Raw genomic sequence first — 23,820 nt, 5'->3', positions numbered from 1 at the left:
CTGCAACAACAGATCCTACAACAAGACAGCACCGCCTTCACTGCTAGGCTGTTAACCTATACTCAGTAAATTTGTCAGCTAGTGTGACAACAGTTCATAACAATTTCAAAAGAAGCATGACATATTTTGAACAAAAAGCTACACATCAAATTCAATGAAAATGGCTTGGCAAAAAATGAGTTTGAATGCAAAACTCACCAGCATTGTGTATGTTGTTGATCTGAGAGGGAATCTGCGAGCTGTTGTTCCCGAAGCCTCCGTTCTGCTCCAGGAGCTGTAGAGATTCATAGCCGTCATACACAGACTTCAGACAGTAGTACGAACTTAACAGACTCATCAGAACGACGGTCCACGGCACACACACATCAGGAGCAAAGCAGGAGACCAGACTCCAGAATACACATGCAGAACATCTCCTGCAGCGTCTGCCTGTTTGTTGGTAATCACTTTAATCCAGAGAGAAACCCCTTCTTAACCCAGATCAGACGCATCTAAAACAGGAGGATAACCCTGACTATCGCACTCGATTTGGATGCTCTTAACTATATTCACATGCATTAGCAATTATTAATCCAGGAACGGATGATTTGTTATTCGTTCTTTGTGCAAACAGGCTGGGGCAGCCCTTGTCCTGCCTCTTGTTTACCAGTCTTTCGTCTGCTTCTGTCTTACGTAGTGAGATCAGTGGCCATTAGGTCAGAGAGAAAAAGACGGATGAGATGCCGCTTTGTCTCCAGGAGGTCACGGAGGGAGGGAGGAAAGGAAAGAACGACAGAACGCAAAAGGAAGAGTGCGGCGGTGTCTCTAAATGGCTCTTCAGAGAGTTGCGATCAGTATGTGGGACTCTGCTCGTCTCTGGGGGTGCGTGCGTGCGTCTGAGTGTCAAAGAATAAGGGGTTTGTTTCAAATGAAGCACCAAAAGAGCCTCATTCAACCGACCGAAGCAGTCGGGTGATCAAACAGAAGCTCTGAAGGAGATATAGAGAAAATCAGTATTAATTGAAACTAGTAGAGGATCATAGTGGGTTTTTTAGTCGGTGGCTGATGCTGGTGTTTAGAGAGCCAAGAGCGTGACTTTAAATACATTGTTGATAGGGATGTAACGATATTATCAATATCGTAATATCGCAATAGCAAAACAATCTCGATATTATCGAGGTCACATGACAATATGAAACAATAGGTTTTCCGGGCAAACAGTGTAGTTTTCAAATATATATAAACTTCTTATTCTAACATAAAAGGTCTTAAAAAGTTTAGTTTTAGGCCATTATGCTTTGGCATATCAGCTCATAATCCGGTGTTTTCCATGCCTCTGAACGGCTCCTTTTAGAGTGAATGTGGTGAACTCGTTTATTGCATGTATTGTGAGTTTAGTGCACGTTTGGGAATGCAACAGCCACCAGTTATGCTTTATTTTCGCAGCAGATGATGAGCGTTTTCATAAGCCTGTTTACACTAAAGTTTCTGTCAAAATAAAAGCTTAAAAGTTCAGTATAAATTGCTGAGAGCTAGCGGTTTAAATGGGTAATGTTACTGCAGTCCAAATTCAAAATATCAGTAAATGAAAAGTCAAATCACTGACTTTTTTTTTTTCTGACTTAAGTTTACTTGGTTAAGAACATGGGTTGGAGCTCTTAATTTTGAACTCTAAAAGTGCATTAACTAGAATAAGTTACTTTAAAATGTACAAAATTAATTTTTTCTTCAAATTCTTCATTTGTCTTTTTTTTTTTTTTTTTTTATAAATATCGCAATATTGTATTATGGACTTCATACTGTGATATCATTGTATGGTGAGATTTTGATATCATTACATCCCTAATTGTTGATATATATGATATATATAAGTGCATTATTGCTAGTATTAATTATTGACTGTGGGATAATGTAATGAATATTAATAAATACAAATATTCAATACTATTTAAATCCATTTAAAGTTTTTAAATAATTATTCATTAAATACACTGAATTAATCAATCAATTTTTATTCAAATATATGAATATAATATATTTATTATATAATTTATATACTTTATAACCTCAAATGCTCATCTTGTTTAGCTGTGCCATGCATATGCGTACTTTGCATATTTACTTTGTAAAACCTGGGTCGGTACTTCTGCACCGATGTAGGACGATTTTAAAGTTGGAGGAGAAAATGAGACAGGAGTTTTTCGACTATATTGACCCAGATTGCACAGACTACACATGCATATGGCAGAGCTTTTTTTTTGTTGTTGTTTTTTTTTGCACATTGTCTGTCTTGTATATTTGTATATTGTTCTTTTTATAATATGTATCGTCTTGTCACTGTCATTCTGTAGCACTGTGGAGCTTCTGTCACTAAAACAAATTCCTAGTGTGTGTAAACATACCTGGCAATAAAGCTCATTCTGACTCTGATTCTGATTCTAAACAAGATGAGCAGTTGAGGTTAAAAAGTATACAAACGATATATTAAATATATTATATTCATATATTTGAATAAATACTGATTGATTAATTCAGTGTATTTAATGTATAAATTATTTAAAATTTTTAAATGGATTTAAATAGCATTGAATATTTGCTTTGTACTTATGTAATCTATTAAAAAAATGTTTTTTGTTTTTTTTTAAGAAAATAACTGATCTTTTCGCTAGATAAGACCCTTATTCCTCAGCTGGGATCATTTAGAGCCCTTTGAAGCTGCATTTAAACTGCATTTTAGAAGTTCAAACTTGCAGGCACCATTGAAGTCCACTATATGGAGATAATTTCTGAAATGTTTTCCGCAAAAAAATATTTCTTTTATGACTGAAGAAAGAAAGGCATGAAAATCTTGGATGACAATGGGGCGAGTACATTATCTGTAAATTTTTGTTCTGGAAGTTAGGGGTGGGCGGTACACCGGTGTCATAGTCATCACCGGTGTGAGATTGCGCCACGACATGGATTTTCTAATACCGTCAATACCGGTATATTTAAAACATTAAATTTTCTTCAAACGTTCAGTTGTGGTCTGAATACCTGTCCTTATACTATATATCTTGTTGTAAATAAAAAAGTAAAACATATTCGTATCAGCTTTGCAGGTGGTAGGTAAAAGGGGAGTGGCCATTAAACGGCTGGTGAAACATCGTGAAGAAAGGTCGGCCCTGTAGCCTATACCAGGGGCGGAGTGGCAATCGGGACGACCGGGACTTTTCCCGGTCGGCCGGCTAAAGGATTTACACAGCGGATCACAAATTGAGCAGGCGCGAGGCGAACGCGACGGGCCTGTTTACGTTTACTTTCGATTTTGTAAAGGGAGCAGCACATCTTATAATAGATATTTGTCAGTGAGTACAAGATTGCAGCAAATCCTCCAGTCTATTTTTGTCATCTCTCTTTACTTTCGACCCGTGATCGTTCAAATCTAAAGGTCATTGTACACTGAGTCCGATTTTCGTATGTGTTTTTTTTTTTGTTTTCTCATATTCGCCATCCTTATCAAAATGCTTATTATGGATGTGAAAATGCAGAACATCAAACATGATCCAAATTTTTTTATGACGGATGAAAGTTTCAGAGGCAGTGTGTAAACTCGATTAACATAACCTGTATTTTTTTTAACCTGCAAAAATGTCGGACGAAAATTTCGTACTCACGTGTGCAAAGACATTAACTCCAGCAGCTCATGTTGGATGCAGGGTTGCCAAGTCCGCGTTTTTCCCCACAGAATTGGTCTACTTTTAAACTGTTGCCATGGGTTGATTTCCCCCAGTTATTTAAAGGTTTTAAATATTGCAGAAATTAAATTAAAAAAAATAATTTTTGTTTTGTTGTACACTGTTAAGTAAGATCTTTAGGTTTTTTGCAAAATAAATATGTTGAGAATGCATAATACTCTCCCATGTCTCTTTTTGATAAGGATACCTACCATATACTTATTATATTATGAAAAGATTAACTTTATTCACATACTAAATGGACAGGACAGGCTACTTCTCCGAAAATGTACCAAAAAAAGTAATACCGTGATATTATACCGGCACCGTTCAAAAGATGAAAAATACCGTGATATTAATTTTAGGTCATATCGCCCACCCCTACTGGAAGTGAATCCTTTAAGAGTCAGTCACAACACACTATGTTTTTGTTAGACGGTCTGTACCTCAGTAATGGGTGATTTTGGGTTGACGTTCCTGGCTGCAGCGATCTCCTGCAGTTGGCTGACAAGCTCGTTGATTGACAGTCGCTCATCTGGGTTGATTTTCAACATTGATCCTGGAAGAAACACAAGGCTTTATGCACAACAAATGCACTAAATGACTATAAGATGTAGGAGAGATTTTGGGGAAAAGGGAATGTGGTGTAGCTGCTGCGGGATACTTACGGATGAGTTGTTGAAAGACTGTGTACTTGGTGTCATTCTGAGGAATGTTGTATTTGCCGTTTACTATCTGGAGTTTAGCTCCCTCTTCAAATGGATGCTGCTTAAAACAGAGCAGGTAGAGGATGCAGCCCAGAGCCTAGGAAACAAACCAAGATGCTTAACTAAGACAAGAGAAAAACCTGTTACACTGTATCTTAAAGGAGTAGTTCACTTTCAGAACAAAACTGCACAGATAACATATTCATCCCCTTGTCATCCAAGATGTTCATGTCTTCATGTCATTTCTTCAGTCGTAAAGAAATTATGTTTTTTGAGGAAAACATTTCAGGATTTTTCTCCATATTGTGGACTTCTATGGTGCCCCCGAGATTGAATTCCCAAAATGCAGTTTAAATGCAGCTTCATTTAAACAATACCGACTGAAGAAAGGATGACATGGATATCTTGAATGACAAGTGGGTGAGTACATTATCTGTCAATTTTTGTTCTGGAAGTGAACGACTCCTTTAAGTAGGTGCTACATAAAAAGTAATGCCAAAATGCCTTCTTCACCTGGATTGGACAAAAAAGTTTGCCTTTGTCAGGTCTCGTTAAAATTTTGCATCAGTCTCTAAAACAAATTTTCTTATCAGGCTTCTTATTTTTCCAACCCTTTTAAATATTCAGCAGGATTTTCCCTCCAAATTGGCACAGAAAATGGGGAAAAACTGCAGATTATACCTGGGTCTGCTCACAACTAAACTAACTTACCCATATATCTTGTTTCTCGTTTATTGGGTAGTTGGAATACAGGTCAATCATCTCTGGTGTCCTGTACGCTGGAGTCGTGTTTCTAGTAATCTGAGAGATAAATACAGAATATGAGAGGAAGTTTGCTTACCACAGCTGCCTTTTTTTCATTAAAAAAGACAGTAAAAATGGCAATAATGTCAAATTTTATTATAATTTAAAATAAGTGTTTTTTTTATTTGAACACTTTTTATTTCAATATCCGAATAATTTTCAAATATAATTTATTCTTGTAACACTGAATAATTTTGTAACATTGTAACAAATGTCTTTACTGATACTTTTGATCGAAATTAAAAATCCTTGCTTGAAACAACTATTCAATTTCTTTTAAAAATAAATCTGTCTACTATCAAACTTTTGAATGGCAGTGTCATTTACATTAATGTTTTATCAAATGCTTAGTATTTAAAAGAATAAAGCAAAAACTTTGCTAGAAGGTTGTAAAATGCAAAAAAAATGGCACTCATTAGAATTAGAATTAGCTGCTAACAAAAATGCACTTCAACTGAATAAACACAAACAGAGATTCATGTACAGAGAAATGGCGGGCTTTGTGCATTGCGTGGGTTTCAATTTACTACCAATAACTGATTTAAGAGGACCAGAAACCAAACAAACTAATTTAATCAACAAAACGATTAAATCAGTGAATGCTTCCACGGGAAATAGCCCGAGATTTTAATACAATCACCGCAAAATATTTCTCTCTGGCCACGTAACAATGTAATCATTTCCACAATTATTGTGACAATCCATGAATCACTATCAAAACTACAGCCAAATGAACCAATCAGAGGACAGTGATATCACGGTGATGTTAATATTTATGTAGTATAAAGCTGGATGGGCTGCTTGGAGCAGAGAAGTTGTGACAGATTTACCTCGTCTTCCACCATGGATCTTTTGTGTGCAGACCAGCTGTAGTCTGGGTAATGTGCAACAGTAGTGGAGCTGCCAAAGTCACACAGCTTTATAGTGCCCTGATGACTGATCAACAAATTCTCAATCTACAAAGAAGAAACATTTTTAGTAAACAAAGTATTTGCTCGTTCGGCACAGATCAAATGAGAAATTTTCATAATGGTCAATTTATTTTTTCAATAATGCATCTAAAAGGTGAATAAATAAGCCTTCCATCGATGTACTCTATGGTTTGTAAGGATAGGACCATATTTGGCCGAGATACAAAAAAAAAAAAAAAAATCGAAATATTGAGAAAATCGCATGTAAAGTTGTCCGAATTAATTTCTTAGCAATGAATATTACTAATCAATAATTATGCTTTGATATATTTACGGTAAATTAACAAAATATCTTCATGGAACATATTCTTTACTTAATATCCTTGATATCGATAATTTTGACCCATTCAATATATTTTTGGCTATTTCTACAAATCTTCCATGCTACATAAGACTTGTTTTGTTGTCCATTGTCACTAATATTTAGAAAATTTTAATATATTAACATAAAATATAATAAAATGTATTATTATAATTATTATTAATAAACATTAAAATAAATGCTAAGAAAATTAGCTTATTAAGTGATATTATAAAAAATGAAAATAATGTAGCATTTCCTTCTTTTTTTCAGTAAAACTCTACAATAAGGTTTGTTAGTTAACATAAGTAAACTACATTAGTTAACATGAAAAAAAGAATGAACAATACTTCGATTGAATGTTAATTTCAGTATTTACTAATGTACTGAAATTAAAATCACAAGTTGTGTTTGTTAAAATTTGTTAATGCACTAAACTAACATGAACAATGTACAACTGTATTTTTATTAACAAAGATTAATAAATGGTGTAATAACTATTGTTCAGTTGATATTTTTCTTTTGATATTAGAAAGAAATATTTTCAAGAGATTCATACTAATGCTTTAATTCATATAAGCTAATAAATAAAGTCTTCTTTGTTCATATCTCACTTTGATGTGCTGTAAATAAACCATTATTAATAGATTTAGCCTGTGAGGTCTCACCTTCAGGTCACGGTGTATGACTGGTGGAGACTGTTTGTGCATGTGCTGCACAGCACGACATGACTGGTAAAAGATCTTCAGCACTGTGTCACATGACATGGGTCCTTTCTGCTCCACCCTCTTCACAAAATCAACCAGCTGGCCTGCAGGAAACAGAGGGCGGAGGTCAATATGAACACAGGAAACCGACGAAAGTGCCAGAAAGTCAGAAGGAGAGAGTGGAATGTGTTGAGTCAGTCGAAAGCTTCCCTTTTGCTTTTATAAAAAGATCAGAATTTCAATGCACATCACAGATCATCCAACAACAAAGCGTGCAAAATGTGCATTATAGGCTGTCAAGAGAATGATGTGCAGTTAAAATCTCAGTAGTCCTTTTCTGCAAATACATACCATTTTATTGCTATAGTAATTACATTAAATACCTGGGTAATAACAAAGACTATAGAATACCAAACACGTCACTCGTGTAGTTTTGAATGGGGAAAAATGCAACGGTCATCATGGCCGCGAAGCTCCGCCTTCTTAGTGAAAGAGCCAATCGTTGATGAGTAAAGTCAGCGCGTCACTGCAGCTGCAGTTAGAAGTCCCGGTTGCTATAGAAACAGTCGGCGCTCTAAGACGTGCGTTCAGTACTGAGCATGCGCACTGGCTCATCTAGCTGGAAAAATAAGCGTTTTTTAACGCTATTAAACCACTAGGAACTATATTTATGAGGCAGTTCTTGTTTGATTTCTTTGGAGATTTCAAATATGAAATTTAATCGTAAGTTTGGCGAACAGTTTTGGAGAATTTGATGTTTCCCCATTCAAAGAGATAGGAGCTGCACTTGGATGCCCGAGAGGCGTTTCAAAGATGGCCGCCGAGTGACATGACTTGTCTTAAAAGGACTTTGGTAATAAATAGGTACTAACCCCTGAACCTTCCCCTTAACCTATTCTTAACCCATGTAGTTACCTTATATTATTAGTTTTATATTATCAGTACTCAGGTAATATACAGGTAAGTGCACGCACTGTAAAATAAAGTGTAGGGCACTATGATTTCCGCAATGTGGAAAATGCAGACGGAAATGCGGAATCCAGTCATAAAAATTTTATTTACTGTATTACGCAAAATGTCACAGAATTTGCCAAATTTTGGATTAATAAATCACAAGTAGATCAGTCTTAAATCAAAATTAAATCAAATCAGCATTTTGCCATTTCTTTTGAGAAATACTGCATTCACATCATAAACAAACAGAAACTTAAAGGTCTTCACAGCAACCCGCCAAAATAAAAGTTTGGTTTAACTTTAAGAAATTGTGACAGAAAAAATATTACTAAATTTAACAGTATTTCTGAAAAAAAAAAAAAAAAAAAAAATTTTTTAATTAAATCAGTTAATTAGAGATTCTTTTGATTTCTTAAAATTTAAGGAAATCATTCAAACAGAGAATTTGGTCAAAAAACAAAACAAAAAAAAAACATTTCACGTATTATCTACAACAGCCAAGAATCAGATACAAAAAATGTATACATACATTCAGAAAAGAGAGGAAAAAAATATATGAATAATAAAAAATAAAAATAAAAAACAACGGCATTATTTAAAGTTTAATATTCTTAAAGTCCATAAAAATTTAAATTGAATCCAGAGAAATTCTGTTTTAGAATTTGGAAAAAATAAAACAAAATTTTGGAAAAATTAAAACAAATTTCACAAGGCCTTAAAAGCGTAACCAAAATATTATTAAAAAAATTTAAAGATTATTTTTAAAAAGTGATGCACCAAATTTCAGCAACCCGAAGGAATCCAAAAATGATTGGAGGGCCAATCGTCACTTAACCTGTTGTCCTCATTATTTAATGTATTTTTAAATCAATCTGTCATAAAAATGATTACAAAAAAATATATATAATAAAATAAAATAAATTTGTAGCTATTACAGCCACTACAAATTGAGATTTACACAATTATATAATTAAAAAGTTGAACTACAAACCCCCTGATGTGCGATTTAAATGTTTATAAACTAACAAATATTTTTCAAATAACCGTTTTAGGTACATAAACTACATTTTGTTTTTAAGTAACTGCAGTAAGTGTGACTTAAATTTGAACGAATCACAATTAAACTTGCATTTCAGAAGGGTTTTCTCCATGTGAATGATGTTGTATACGTACCTCTGCAAAGTTCTGTGAGGATGAGGAACTCAGCCTGGCCCGTGTCTGATTCTTCTTTACTGATGGACGCAGCGGAGCTGAACTGCACAATATTGGGATGACCAGACAGCTTTTTCTACACAGAGCACATGGAGAAGCAGATCAAGCATCTTATCGTTTTACTTGGAAATGCTCTGATTTTTTTTTCTACAAACTTGTGACAGAGAAACGCTGTTCTACAGATGTGAGAGATGCCAGCAACATCTTTGCCTAATTAGGCATGAAAAAAGTGCCTAGTTATAGTGTTATGTAATTATTACCATGAAGCAGACTTCCTGAATGATGGCTTTGTTCTTCTCCTCTTCATTGGAGAGAAGTCTCTGCACATAAACAAACATACAAATAAATACAAATCAAAACCTCTTTCAACGATTGCAGCACTTCACAGAAATTGAGAAAAAAAAAAGCCCCAAAAACCTATAATATGGGAGCAAATAAATGCCTCTAGTGAATTTCCCTTATTTCTGTAGGTTATGTAATATTTTATATTATATTTTATTATAGGTCTATCAAGTGCTTTATGGATTTGAACAACTTGAGATAGATGTATGACGTGTTACAAGTACTACTACAACATTTATTAATGTAGTTTTTGTTTTTATATTTTATACTTTACTATATTGTAGTTTAAGTAATTTTGTTATGTGCTTTTGTCATTTTTATTATTTTTAACTATTAGCAAATATTATTAATTAATAAAAATAAATATATATTTGTTTCAGTTATAGTAATTTTAGCACTTAAACGTATTTGTTTCAAATATTGCACTTTGAAAACATTAATAATTCACTTTATGCAGAACAGAACTATCTCACTGGCACATATAATGGCAGTCAATACTGACTTCAGTGCAGTGGCGTAGCAAGTCAGCCCTGGGCCTATATGCAAAAAAGAAAAAATCGTTATGGGTTCCAACTCGGTTAACTTGTTGATTTTTCTGTTTTATTTATGGTATATATGCTTGGAAATAATATTTAATATTTTCGAGTCATTATTATTCATTCATCATTAAGTCTTAGCCTATAAATTCTGTCAATTTTATGATCAAATACAAACAATAAATGTGTTTTTATGCTCTTTAATTTGTAGTGAGGTAACTATAGTGGCATGTGAATCAATTACTTTTTCCTTCTTAATATTTGCAGCATGAAATAAACCTGAAAAAATATTTGAATACATGTAAAATCAATGTCTCATGAAATCAATCAGAGTAAAAAAAAAAAAACGTCAATAAAACATCTTGTGAATAAGTAATAGTAACATAACTTTTAGCCTACCTCAGAAAAGCCAACGCCTATAACTTCGCCAACATAGTTTTATTTTTCTCATAAATCAGCCTGTTAACTGAGTTGAAGCCTATGTTTTATTGCTGTTTTGAATGTTAAATGTGAAGACAGGTTTGATGCAACAGACTTTTTTTTGGCTGGAGTAGGCGGAATTTACTTTATGCAATATAATATGATTTTATTTAATGCATTCTTTCATTTTAGTAAATTAAAGCAGTAATTTAAAGCATTCTATAGATACATTTATCATGTCTATAAATATTCGCTGAGTTTCGGACCATTTTTGTGAAGCGCTCCTCCTCAAGACAGAGATGGCAGAAAGCGCATGGTTGTTTTCTTTAGCTATGTTACACAAGCATAACATTTTGTTGATATTGTGAGTGCAGGGCTCTGGCCAGGGCTGGACCCGTGCAGGACTCTATTCATTCCCTCGTTTCAATTCAAATTTGCCCCTTGGCTCAGCAGGCCCCCAGTCTGCCTGATGCTACGCCCCTGCTTCAGTGTAATAATGTGAATGTTAACACATTTTATATTGTATGTGATGACGGCATCATACCTTGAGCGCATAGTCCTTATTGCTGCCCAAATCCTGGGCTTCATACACAAACGCAAAGCCACCTATAAGAGAGGAAAACATATTTGATCGTTTATATTTGCTGGACTGTGATGGCACCAATCTGAAATGAGGATTTTGGCAGATTCATTTTTGCTGACTTTGGGATTGTGGCACCAACAGGACGTGATACAGACTCGTTTCCGAAAAGATAAGTAGACTGGTCTGGAATCAGTATAATACATAAGCAGAGTGGCACATGGGTGTCAGTAATTCACAACCTTTCCAGCACTAGAAAATTCTCTTTAAACAAAATGAATGAGTCAGTCTTCCAGAGAGCGTGAGTAACATACACACAGAAAGAAATTCTGCCTTCAGCAGTCATCATTCAACAGAGAGAACGAACTCATTAGGTCTGCAGCTATGACACAACATAACATTAATGAATCACTGATCTCAGCAAATAGCCTTTTTACACAACATTTCATTATCAAGAGTCAGTGCATTGTAAAAACACAGACCTAACTGACGTTGTGTGGTTGAAATTAAAAAAAGGAACTAAATACTAAGTTGCATAAGCTTAGCCTCTATTTTAAGACTGTGTCTTAAGAACTAGTTTGACCAATAAGCAATTAGCCAAGAGGCTAATATGATTTTTCAGATTCAAATTAGACCAATCTACATTTATCCAACAGACTTAAAAAAACAAGTTATGACCAGTGTTGAAGAAGAAAAATATGATGGCTAACTTGTGCGACTAGTTGAAGCATTTTATGCAACCAGCCACAGATGCTAAAATCTTAATCTCAAGACTACAGCTAATAATAAAAACAGTAGTAAAATATAAAATAATAATATATACATTTTTTTAATTTAAAGATCAGGGTAAACTTAATTTATTTTGTCTTCTGGTGAGCATGTAAGTATCTTCTGTAGCTTCTAAAGGACAGTACTAAATGAAAAAATATGATATTTAGGCAAAATGAGAAAAATGTGCACATCTTCATTTTGTTCAAAAGTTTACACCCTGCCTCTTAATGCATTGTGTTTCCTTCTGGAGCACCAGTGAGCTTTTGAAACTTCTGTAATAGTTGCATATGAGTTCCTCAGTTGTCCTTCTCAGTGTGAAAAGATATATCTCAAAATCATACAGTCATTGCTGGAAAGGGTTCAAATACACAAAAATGCTGAAAACCAAAGAATTTGTGGGACCTGAAAGATTTTTCTGATGTACAGTGGACAGGACAAACAAGGGACTCATGAACAACTATCATCAAACAAAAAAGCACAGCTGTGGACGTTTGTAAACATCTTTTATGTGAAATATCTTATTCAGGTCAGTACTAAATACAAAATAACATGCATTTTGTACGATCCCTCTAGTCTTGGTAAAATAATTAACATTTTGCAGATTCTGCAAGGTGTATGTAAACTTTTGAGTTCAACTGTACATATATATTATTAATAAACAAACAGTTTCGTTTGGAATAACATGCACTGATGTGTAAAACATGCTTCATGCACAATAAGGAACTTGTATTAAGGAAGTAAATAGGGATTTATTAATGCATGAAGACATAAAACTAAGAATGACTACTTCACATCAGAAAAGCATTTTGTTGTTCCAACCTAAAGTGTTGAACCATAATAAAATACTGTAGTTATGGCTCCATGAACAGATGTTGACTGTGTCAGGTGTGTATGTCTTTGCATGAACAAAAGTGACAATGCCAGGTATTTATGGACACTTGTGAAACAATCCTCAAGTGGCCAAAACGGCCTGTAACCATGGCAATGGGTAAATGAATACCAGCGGAGGCCCGAGTCAGGCTGCACGAATCAAAAGAACCCTTCGAGTTTCACATTACAGTACACCGACATTCACACGCACCACGAATTTGCAAAGAACGGTACAGAAAAAGTAACAGAGGCAAAGCAAGAGAACTTAGGTTAATATAAAGTATACTGAGTGAGCCATAATGATCTGGACTGATCTTTTCAAATAAAAGCCTGGACACAATTTCTAATAATAATGGCCAACACTACACTTCAGAAATGCCATTGTGATACAAAGAATTACGTAAACAATACCATGTAAGATGCTTTGTCATTTAAATGATGCCATCTTTTGAAGAATGAACCTGAGATTGATTATTCATGGATCAGCAATTGCAGAGTTTAGACTTTAAACTTTCTGGTTACAGGCCTAGATTTCTAACCACTACGCCACAGCACCATCATGCAAATCATTCCTGTTCACCCAGAAGGCCCTCTATTTCCATTTAAGGCCTGTAGATGTCAACACACCTGAGTCAAAGTGAAGATCAATGATAGATAGACTTATGGATATGTTATGGTCATAATCCGATTTTAATAGGTCTGACCAAACACTCCACTTTGACATTTTTTTAATATAAATGTACATTGAAAAATTAGTACAACTATCTGCACCTATTTTTTTTTTAAGAAATTAATACTTATTATTTAGAAAGGATGCATTCAATGGATCAAAAAAGAACAGTAAAGGCATTTACAGTGTTACAAGAAATGTCTACTTCAATCTAATGTTGTTCTTTTGAACTTGCTTTTCATCAAAGAGTCCTGGTTTTCACAGAAAATATTAAACAACTGTTTTGATAAGATCATGTTTCTTAAGCAGCATATATGACCCTGGACCACAAAATGAGTCTTAAGCAGCAAGGGTATATTTGTAGCAATAGCCAAAAATACATGATATGGGTCAAATTTTTGTGTCAAAAATCATTAGGATATTAAGTAAAGATCATGTTCCATGAAGATATTTAGTAAATTTCCTACCGTAAATATATCAAAACTTAATTTTTGATTAGTAATATGCATTGCTAAGAACTTAATTTGGACAACTTTAAAGGCAATTTACCCTCAGATTTCAGATTTCCAAATGGTTGTATCTCAGCCAAATATTGTCCTATTCTAACAAACCATACATCAATGGAAAGCTTTTTTTTATGACTGGTTTTGTGGTCCAGGGTAACATATTAGAATAACTACTGACAATTAACAAGACTAATTAGTATAAATATTTCTGTTGCAAACTCAGAAAAATAGTCAAAATTATGATATGAACTCAGAATTGTGAGAAAAAAGCCTGAATTCTGGATTTATCTTACAATTTTGAGAAATTAAGCACAGAACTGTGCGATATAAACTTTTTTTAAACAAAGTCTAAATTTTGGAAATAAAAAGTCACAATCACTTTTAATTTTTATCCCATTGCGGAAACACACTTCCATAAATATTTTTTACACATACAATGTAAATGCCATGGTGCCAGACTGTATACAGGTGCATATATCAGTCTTGAGCACAGGTATATTTGTAGCAATAGCCAAAAATACATTAAATGGGTCAAAATGATCAAATTTTCTTTAATGCCAAAAATGATTGGAATAATAAGTAAAGATCATGTTCCATGAAGATATTTATTACATTTTCTACCGTAAATATAATTTTTGATTAGCAATATGCATAGATAAGAACTTCATTTGGACAACTTTAAAGGCGATTTACTCAATATCTTGATTTTTTTGCACCCTCAGATTCCAGATATTCAAATATTTGTATATTTGGCCAAATACTGTCCTATTCTAACAAACCATACATCAATGGAAAGCTTTTTTTATTGACCCGTATGGCTATTAACTACTGACAATTTACAGTACTACTTAGTATAAATATTTATGGAATATTTCTGTGAACTCAGAATTTAGAAAAAAGCCTGAATTCTGCATTTATATCTCACAATATAATTTTGAGAAATAAAGGTCAGAACTGTGAGATACAAACTTTTTTTAAACAAAGTCAGACTTTTTACATAAAATGTCACAATCACTTTTTAGTTGTATCCCATTGCGGAAAAACACTGTACTACCACAGTACGTTTTATAATTGGTACCACTTTTTTTTTTTTACACATACCTTGTAAATACCACGGTGTACAGTCTGTATACAGGTGCATATATGTGACCAGTCTTAAGTAGCACAGGTATATTTGCAGCAATAGCCAAAAATACATTAAATGGGTCAAAATGATTGATTTTTCTTTTACGCCACAAATCATTAGGATATTAAGTAAATGTCATGTTCCATGAAGATATTTTGTAAAATTTCTACCGTACATATATCAAAACTTAATTTCTGATAAGTAACATGTATTGCTAAGAACTTCATTTGTACACCTTCACAGGCATTTTTCTCAATATTTAGATTTTTTTGCACCCTCAGATTTAAAATAGCTGTATCTCGGCCTAATATTGTCCTATCCTAACAAACACATTTCTGTGGTCAAGGGTCACATATATATACAAAATAAAATTATGCAAAACATAAAGATGAACTTATGGAATATGACCTATACTAACGAGGCTATTCATGTAGATGTGCTACTGATGGAATATAACAAATACATATATCTAAATGCCTCAAGAACATACAGATGACTATCTAACGTTAAACTGTATGAGTTGATGTCAGGTGTATCAGAGCCAACTGACTTGCTAACAACTTAGCCAGCTAGTTTCAGTCCATTGTCTTTAAACTATAATCACAAATACACACATACATACTAAACCTAATGTTTATATATGCGAATAAGAATAAACCACGGACATTGTGCAGTCAAATTTAGAGCTGTTTCAAATAAAATACATGTTTGTATCATAAGCAGTGGTTAGCATGACTAGCCTGATGCTATTTTGAATGAAACTTTTACCTTCCGCGATGACTCGTTTGATCCGGAGCTTCAGATCTCCGAGCTCTACGACCTGCCCGACGAAGTCGTTCTGATCCCGGCTGGCGGCGGCGCCGGATCCGCCGGGCCCAGCCAGGAAATCGAGCGCTGACTGGAACAGGGACATTTTGTCCCTCTTTTTCTCTTGCGCCTATTAACCGGAACCGGCACCGGATAGGAGAACAAGTGCACTAACTCGGCTAATAGCGTAGCTAGATAACAGAGCGTTAATTCGGACGTGAAACTCTCTATTTTAGTATGAAAACATCTCAGTACTGGTTCCGATCGACCTGCTCTCTTCTCAGCGGTATTTCCGCAAGGTGCTGACGTGGGGCGGTGACGTCACACACACACACACACACACACACACACACACACACACACACACACACACACACGAGTTGCTTTCAAACTCTGCTCTGGTTTGGCAGGTCTTTCTGACAGATCTGAAACGTAGTACGTGACTAAGATGGTTGGAAGTCAGTGAATTGTAGGCTTTTGAATTCTATTCATCCATCAAAGTCTATGAATAAATGAGGTATAAACCTAAAATCACTAGTAAATATGTCTAAAATACTGATGGCATCAGATGACAATATGAAGATTCATGTACTATGGTTTTTACATGGTAATACCATAAGGATCCCACACCCAAAAACATTCCTTTTGGTATTATACCTTTACAGAAAAGCTACTGTGGCGGACAGTAGCATGGTAAGTATGGTTTCAGATAGTAATACTGTGGTAAATATGTTTACTATACACACAGTGTCACATGTCCAGATCACAACGGTAAAGTACCATGGTACTTTTTTGATACTTTTGAAGTGATGTTAATCAAACAGTACTATAGTACACTGACATTTCATCATTTACAAGAAGGTTTGCGTTAAAACTGAATATAATGCAAATACAGTGGAAACCCCTTGCAGAATCTGTGAAAATGTGAATAATTTTACCAAAATAAGAGAGATCATACAAAATGCATCTTACTTTTTATTTAGTACTGTCCTGGGTAAGATATTTTACATAGAATATGTTTACATATAGTCCACAAGACAAAAACAAATGCTGAAATTATTAAAATAACCCCGTTCAAAAGTTCTTAATACTGTGTGTGGTTACCTGGATGATCTATGACGGTTTTTTGGTTTTGTGTGGGTTGTTCATGAGTCTCTTGTTTGTTCTGAACAGTTAAACTGAGCACTGATCTTCAGAATAATTCTCCCGATCCTGCAGATTCTTCACTTTTCCAGCATCTTTTGCATATCTGAACCCTTTTCAGCAGTGACTCTATGATTTTGAGATCCATCTTTTCACACTGAGGACAACTGAGGGACTCAAACACAACTGTTAAAAAAAAAGGTTCAAACATTCACTGTCCAGAAGGAAACGGTACATTAAAGGAGAACTCCGGTGTGATTTTGACCTAAAGTGAATTGAATCATGACACCGAGTGTGAACGTACCTTGCATATCTCATCTCGGTTTGTGTCCTGCTGTCCGAAATCTGGGGTCAGTTAGCCGATGCTCACAACAGGTTGTCAATGAGAGTCAATAGGGCATCGAAGTAGCCATGTAAATAAATCACTGTTTTACGCCATTTACGAGGCACAAAGTAGCTCCACACTTCATTGGTAGACTTCCAAGGGCCCTGACATTTAAAACGAGACATTGAGAACTCAGAAAAAGCACCGGTAGTTTATTTACAAGAAGATTTATACAGACAGTACCTGGAAGAGAAAATCCGGTCGCCGCCATCTTGAACTTAGTCACGATAAGTCGAGTGTCGAGCACCAAGGAACTTATCAGGTTATCAACTTATCAGGTTGTAGTTTCCTTCGTGCTCGACACTCGACTTATCATGACTAAATTTAAGATGGCGGCGACCGGTCTGTTTCTGGTGGAAAATGTCTGTATAAATCTACTTGTAAATAAACTACCGGTGCTTTTTCTGAGTTCTCAATGTCTCGTTTTAAATGTCAGGGCCCTTGGAAGTCTACCAATGATGTGTGGAGTTACTTTGTGCCTCGTAAATGGCGTAAAACAGTGATTTATTCACATGGCTTCTCCGATGCCCGATTCACTCTCATTGACAACCTGTTGTGAGCATCGGCTAACTGACCCCAGATTTCGGACTGCTGGACACAAACCGAGATGAGACATGCAAGGTACGTTCACACTCGGTGTCATGATTCAATACACTTCAGGTCAAAATCACACCGGAGTTCTCCTTTAAGAGACGGGGGTGAAAACTTTTGGACAGGATGAAGATATCCAGATATTTCTTGTTTTGTTGAAATATCTTTTCTATTCTATATCTATACACTGCCCTTTGGAAGCAACAGAAGATACTTGCATGTTTTCTGAAAGACAAATTAAGTACAATTTACCTTGATCTTCAAATTCAAAAAGTTTTCACCCTCTGGCTCTTAAAGGAACACTCCACATTTTTTGGAAATAGGCTCATTCTCAAAAATGACCAACGGGTTTCAATATTTGTCCGCTGGTCTTAGTACACGATATAACTACAGAAGAGTCAAGTTTTAAATAGGACAAATACGGAAACTCGTTGGTCATTTTTGAACGCGATGCTACTGGTCTAATAGGATTCAATGATCTATGCTAAGCTATGCTAAAAGTGATATCGCCAGAACAGGAGAACGGCTGAATGGATTTCAAAACGGTAAAACTCAACTTATTAACTCGGGGAGAGTTGGAAAATGAGCCTATTGTTTCCTTCTGGAGCATCAGTGAGTCTTTGAACCTTTTTTAATAGTTGTGTTTGGGTCTCTCCATTGTCCTCAGTGTAAAAAGATGGATCTCAAAATCCTACAGTCACTGCTGAAAAGGGTTCAAATATGCAAAAGATGCTGGAAAATTGAAGATTCTGCAGGACCTGGAGGATTTCTTCGAAGAACAGTGCTCAGTTTAACTGTTCAGAACAAACAAGGGACTCATGAACAACTATCACTAAACAAAACAAAACAAAACAGTCATAAATCATCCAGGTAACCACACACGATATTAAGAACCAAGGGTTCCCAACCTTTTGAAGGGGTTATTTTAATAATTTCAGCAATATCAGGACAGTACTAAATAAAAAAAAAAAAAATAACATGCATTTTGTATCATCTCTTATTTTGGTAGAACTATTCACATTTTTACAGATTCTGCGAGGGATTCCCAATCTTTCGCACACCACATTATATAATAGTATATAAGTCAGTTTTATTTAACAATTAATCAGTTGAATTTCTTCTATTTTGCTCTAATCATGAAACAACCCATCAAAAAGAAGCAAAAATACTTAGTTGTTTGAAACATTATCTTTATTTTTTTTCCTAAAAAAGATCAAATATACAGTTGATATAATTTAATATGCATACTGCTACATGAAAAGTTACTAGAAAGTTTGATCAGAAAGCTGTGATGAAATGGTTAAACAAGCTGAGGGTGAAGCCCAGGGGTTTACAGTGCTCTTATACGTCTCGTAATAACAACAGTATAGAGAAAGAAGACATACATTCATCAGTTAAACTTTGCGGGACCTCGGATGCGACTCAGGGCCTGTATGTACTGTACAAAGCATCTCAATGTGCACAATACCGCTCCAGGATCAGTCACTATATAATGACTTTAAGATGCACTTTGTCAATATGGCCCATTTGGAGTAAGCAATTACCAGACAATGCAGCTGTTTTCTTGTTTTTTGTTTTTTCTGATCAAGTCAGCTATATGAAATTTAATCTGTACATATTACAAATCATGTTAGAAACAACGTATTTGCATAAAACAAGTGTTTTATAATTATACAAAAGTACATTCCGGGTCATCTGCAAAGCAGCATAGTCATTTAAACAATACTCTGCTGATTGAATTGAGCACATCACTTATTAGTAGACATGCATGTCAATGATAATTACGTAATTGAATAATCTAACTCCGTCTGCTCAATGCTGCTTCCACACCGTCCTATCATTATAAAACCAGTCCACCTGGAACACACAGTCCACAATGCAATGCGAGGTAGTGATACACAGGTACAGTTCACACTTTCATTCATATCATGTTAAAAAAAATAGAGATATTTATAGAGTGTAGAATGTGGTCGCATATTCTTAGCCACAGAGAGGATTGTGAAACGGTTCTTTGTGGTATCGGGGCTTGTTAGAAAAACGAAGAAACTATGATAAAGATCTGAAAAGCAGGAACAGAACGTACTATAGCACAGACCGGATTCTGCAGCAAAGCAGATGAGAGAAAGACAGAGTACAGAAAGCTTTTGTGCTTTGGATTATTAATCGAAACTCGCAAAATCTGTCAATAGCCTGACACCCCACAACCAGAAGAAAAAATGTGATTATATTGAATGAAGCCTATTTTAGGACCATCACTATTAATTTGAGTTATTGCCTTAAATGTATGCAATTTTAAAATACCAATATTGTGTAAAATTACTGTATTACAGTAATAGTGAAACATGGAAATATTAATGAATCTTTAAGTATTATGACATGTTTATGGTCCTAAAAATGAATATTCAGTTGAAGTCAAAAGTTTACATACACCATGCGCAATCTGCAAAATGTTCATTTTATACCAAAATAAGAGGGACTATACTAAATGCATGTTTTTATTTAATTAGTACTGACCTGAATAAGATATTTCACATAAAAGATGTTTACATGTAGTCCACAAGAGAAAATAATTGTTGAATTTATAAAAACGACAGTGTTCAAAAGTTTACATACACTTTATTCCTAATACTGTTTTGTTACCAGAGTGATCCACAGCTGTGTTTTTTTTTTTTTATTTAGCAATAGTTGTTCATGAGTTTCTTGTTTGTCCTGAAAAGTTAACTGCCTGCTGTTCTTCAGAAGAAATCTTCAGGTCCCATAATTTTTTGGGGTTTTTCAGCATTTTTGTGATTTTGAGATTCATCTTTTCATATGCAACTATTAGAGAAGGTGATGTTTAGGCTAAATAAGAGAAACGTAGGCTACACATCTTCATTCTGTTCAAAAGTTTTCACCCCCGACTCTTGATGCATTGTGTTTCCTTTTGAAGCATCAGTGAGTGTTTGAACCTTCTGTAATAGTTGTATATGAGTCCCTTTAGTTGTCCTCAGTGTGAAAAGATGGATCTCAAAATCATACAGTCAATGTTGGAAAGGGTTTAAATACACAAAAATGCTGGAAAACCAAAGAATTTGTGGGACCTGAAGGGTATTTCTGAGGAACAGTAAGCAGTTGAACTGTTCAGTACAAACAAGGGAGTCAAGAACAACTATCACTAAAAAAAAACACAACTGTGGATCATTCAGGTAACAACACAATATTAATAATTAAGTATATGTAAACTTTTTCCATAAATTCAAGATCAGTACTAAATAAAAACTAACATTTTGTATGATCCTTCATATTTTGGTAAAATAATAAACATTTTGCAGATTCTGCAAGGTGTATGCAAACTTTTGACCTCAACTATATATGTATTTGCTTTTGATTTAGAGGTGAAATGTGAGCTTTGCCAAATTCTGTACGAATGAGATATAAAGTGATTTGGGCATCTGCGCTTGAAACAGATTTGTTATTGTGGTAGTGTTAAGCCACAAATAAAGACAACGATTCAAAAAGAGACACAAAGGAGAACGAGCTCCGAAAATGTCAAGCAATGTTTTTTTTTTTGTTTTGTTTTGTTTTGTTTTTAATAATGCACTTACTGAAAAACAACGGACAAATAGCTTAAAGTCAACTATTTATGGTGTCAGATTTGGTAGCTGTTAGTTTAAAAGTAGTATTTCCATAGCTCACAAAGCCATGAGAAACAGGTTAAAACGAGAAAAAAAGGATGAATTCACAGGTTAAAACAAATTAATTTTAAAATATAACAATTGAGGCAGAACAAAACTTATTACTGGTTTGTTTTGGTTAATTTTACTCTTTGGTCAGTTGAAATGGTAAACCTCTAGAATCCGAGATGACATGACTCACTGCGTTGATGTAAAAATAAAATGGTTCTATGGTCTTATATTATTTGGTTTTCTAATACACAAAACATATAGAAACCTGTGTATTACTACAGCTGAACGTGAAATAAACTCAAAGTGTGTGTGTGTGTGTGTGTGTGTGTGTGCATGCAGCCAGACTAAAAACTATCTGAATCTTTTAGATGTTTACCACCGTATCTACACCAGACATCTGCGACAAAACCCAATCGCTCTGGTCATAATCAACAGAGCTGTCTACACTGTAAGCACCTGATGTGGATGCCCCATTTCTCCATATCTATTTCTGACTCAAGCCACATCTAAAATAAATGATTTTATTAAAAAAATATATATTTTCTGTTACAAAATGTATTCTTTACAGGTTTAAATAACTGACCGTTATATCAAAGTCGGCTCATGATGTTTCTTGCATGACATAATTAATTAGAATTTTTATCCATATGCATATGCTTTTGTAGAAAAACTAACATAATTCAAATTAATTATTAATTTATCACATGCTAAATTAAATTTGTAATGGATTTCTGTTGAAAAGCAGAATTTATTTCAACTATAGTTGTTTTACTTAGATGATTTGTCTTGATTCCAGCCAAAATATGTAAAAATTCTGAAATCAAGAAGGATTTTCTAGACAAGTAAAAATTATTTTATTATTTTAAGTCATATTAAGTGAGTTTTTACTTAAGCAAAAAATAAAATAAAATTTCAAACAGAATTATTATTTTTCTCACCCAATTGGCAGATTATTTAGCTTGTTTCAAGCAAATATGCACTTAATTTTGACCTTTTTCTAAAAACAAGACAATTTACTCATCCTTCTGGATTTAAGATTTCTTTTATATATTTTGGCTGGCAACAATCTAAGTAAGAAAATCTTTTTTTCAGTGTAATTTAATTTTCTTTTTTTTTTTCTTTTTTGGAAAATCAACATGTAAAATTAATGATAAAGTTCATCACATGCAACATCAATTTTATAATGGATTTCCTTAGAAAATTATTTTAACGTCATTTTAGTAATCACTTTAGTCTAGCCGTCTGGTCTGATGTACTTATCTTAATAATTTTGTTATTTCTTACCATAAGCCTATGCTGTTGTAGCAATACAAACATACGTAAAATTAATTGTCAAATGAATCACATGCAAAATCAATTTTATGATGTACACTACCAGTCAAAAGTTTTTGAACAGTAAGATTTTTAATGTTTTTTTTAAAGAAGTCTCTTCTGCTCACCAAGCCTGCATTTGTTTGATTGACAGTACAGCAAAAACAGTACAAAATAACTGCTTTATATTTGAATATATTTTAAAATTGAATTTATTAAGCTGAATGTTTAGCATCATAACTCCACTCACATGATTCTTCAGAAATCCTTCTAATATTCTGATTTGCCGCTCAAAAATTATGTTAAAAACATCCGAGTAGATCTTTTCTCAGATTTCATTGATGAATAGAAAGTTCAGAAGAACAGCGTTTATCTGAAATGTCACATTATGAAAGTCTTTACCATCACTTTTGATTAATTTAAAGCATCCTTGCTAAATAAAAGTATTCATTTTTAATATTTCTGTATTTGTACTGACTGGCTTTTGAATGCTATAGCGTATAATGTTACAAAAGCTTTTTATTCATCAAAGAATCCTAAAAAATGTAGTCAACTGTCTTAAATAATGATGATGATAATTATAATAAATGTTTCTTGAACAGCAACTCTGAAGACCAGAGTAATGATGCTGAACATTTGGCTTTGAAATCACAGGAATAAATTAAAGTTTAAAATATAATCAAATAGAAAACAGTTATTTTAGTAAAATATTTTATCATTTTGCTGTACTTTGGATCAAATAAATG

The 23,820-nt window shown here is 34.1% G+C and overlaps 1 protein-coding gene across 1 annotated transcript in view; it reads right to left on the bottom strand.

Annotated features, from left to right (window-relative positions):
* The window catches only part of gak (cyclin G associated kinase), a 43,270-nt gene extending 27,013 nt beyond the window's left edge, over nucleotides 1-16,257 (bottom strand). The window contains exons 1-10 of the mRNA XM_073840118.1: nucleotides 15,941-16,257; nucleotides 11,194-11,255; nucleotides 9,612-9,671; nucleotides 9,313-9,427; nucleotides 7,147-7,289; nucleotides 6,037-6,162; nucleotides 5,114-5,203; nucleotides 4,364-4,499; nucleotides 4,142-4,254; nucleotides 199-274 (exon numbers count right to left, since the gene is read on the bottom strand). Of these exons, the coding sequence (XP_073696219.1) occupies nucleotides 199-274; nucleotides 4,142-4,254; nucleotides 4,364-4,499; nucleotides 5,114-5,203; nucleotides 6,037-6,162; nucleotides 7,147-7,289; nucleotides 9,313-9,427; nucleotides 9,612-9,671; nucleotides 11,194-11,255; nucleotides 15,941-16,085 (1,066 nt within the window). The 5' untranslated portion in view covers nucleotides 16,086-16,257. The remainder of the gene's footprint in view (nucleotides 1-198; nucleotides 275-4,141; nucleotides 4,255-4,363; nucleotides 4,500-5,113; nucleotides 5,204-6,036; nucleotides 6,163-7,146; nucleotides 7,290-9,312; nucleotides 9,428-9,611; nucleotides 9,672-11,193; nucleotides 11,256-15,940) is intronic.
* Nucleotides 16,258-23,820: the final 7,563 nt, after the last annotated feature.

The sequence above is a fragment of the Garra rufa genome, chromosome 5 (genome assembly GCF_049309525.1).
Source record: "Garra rufa chromosome 5, GarRuf1.0, whole genome shotgun sequence".
Lineage (NCBI taxonomy): Eukaryota > Metazoa > Chordata > Actinopteri > Cypriniformes > Cyprinidae > Garra > Garra rufa.
The sequence above is the reverse complement of the archived record's forward strand: the minus strand, read 5'-3'. Positions and strand labels throughout refer to the sequence as shown.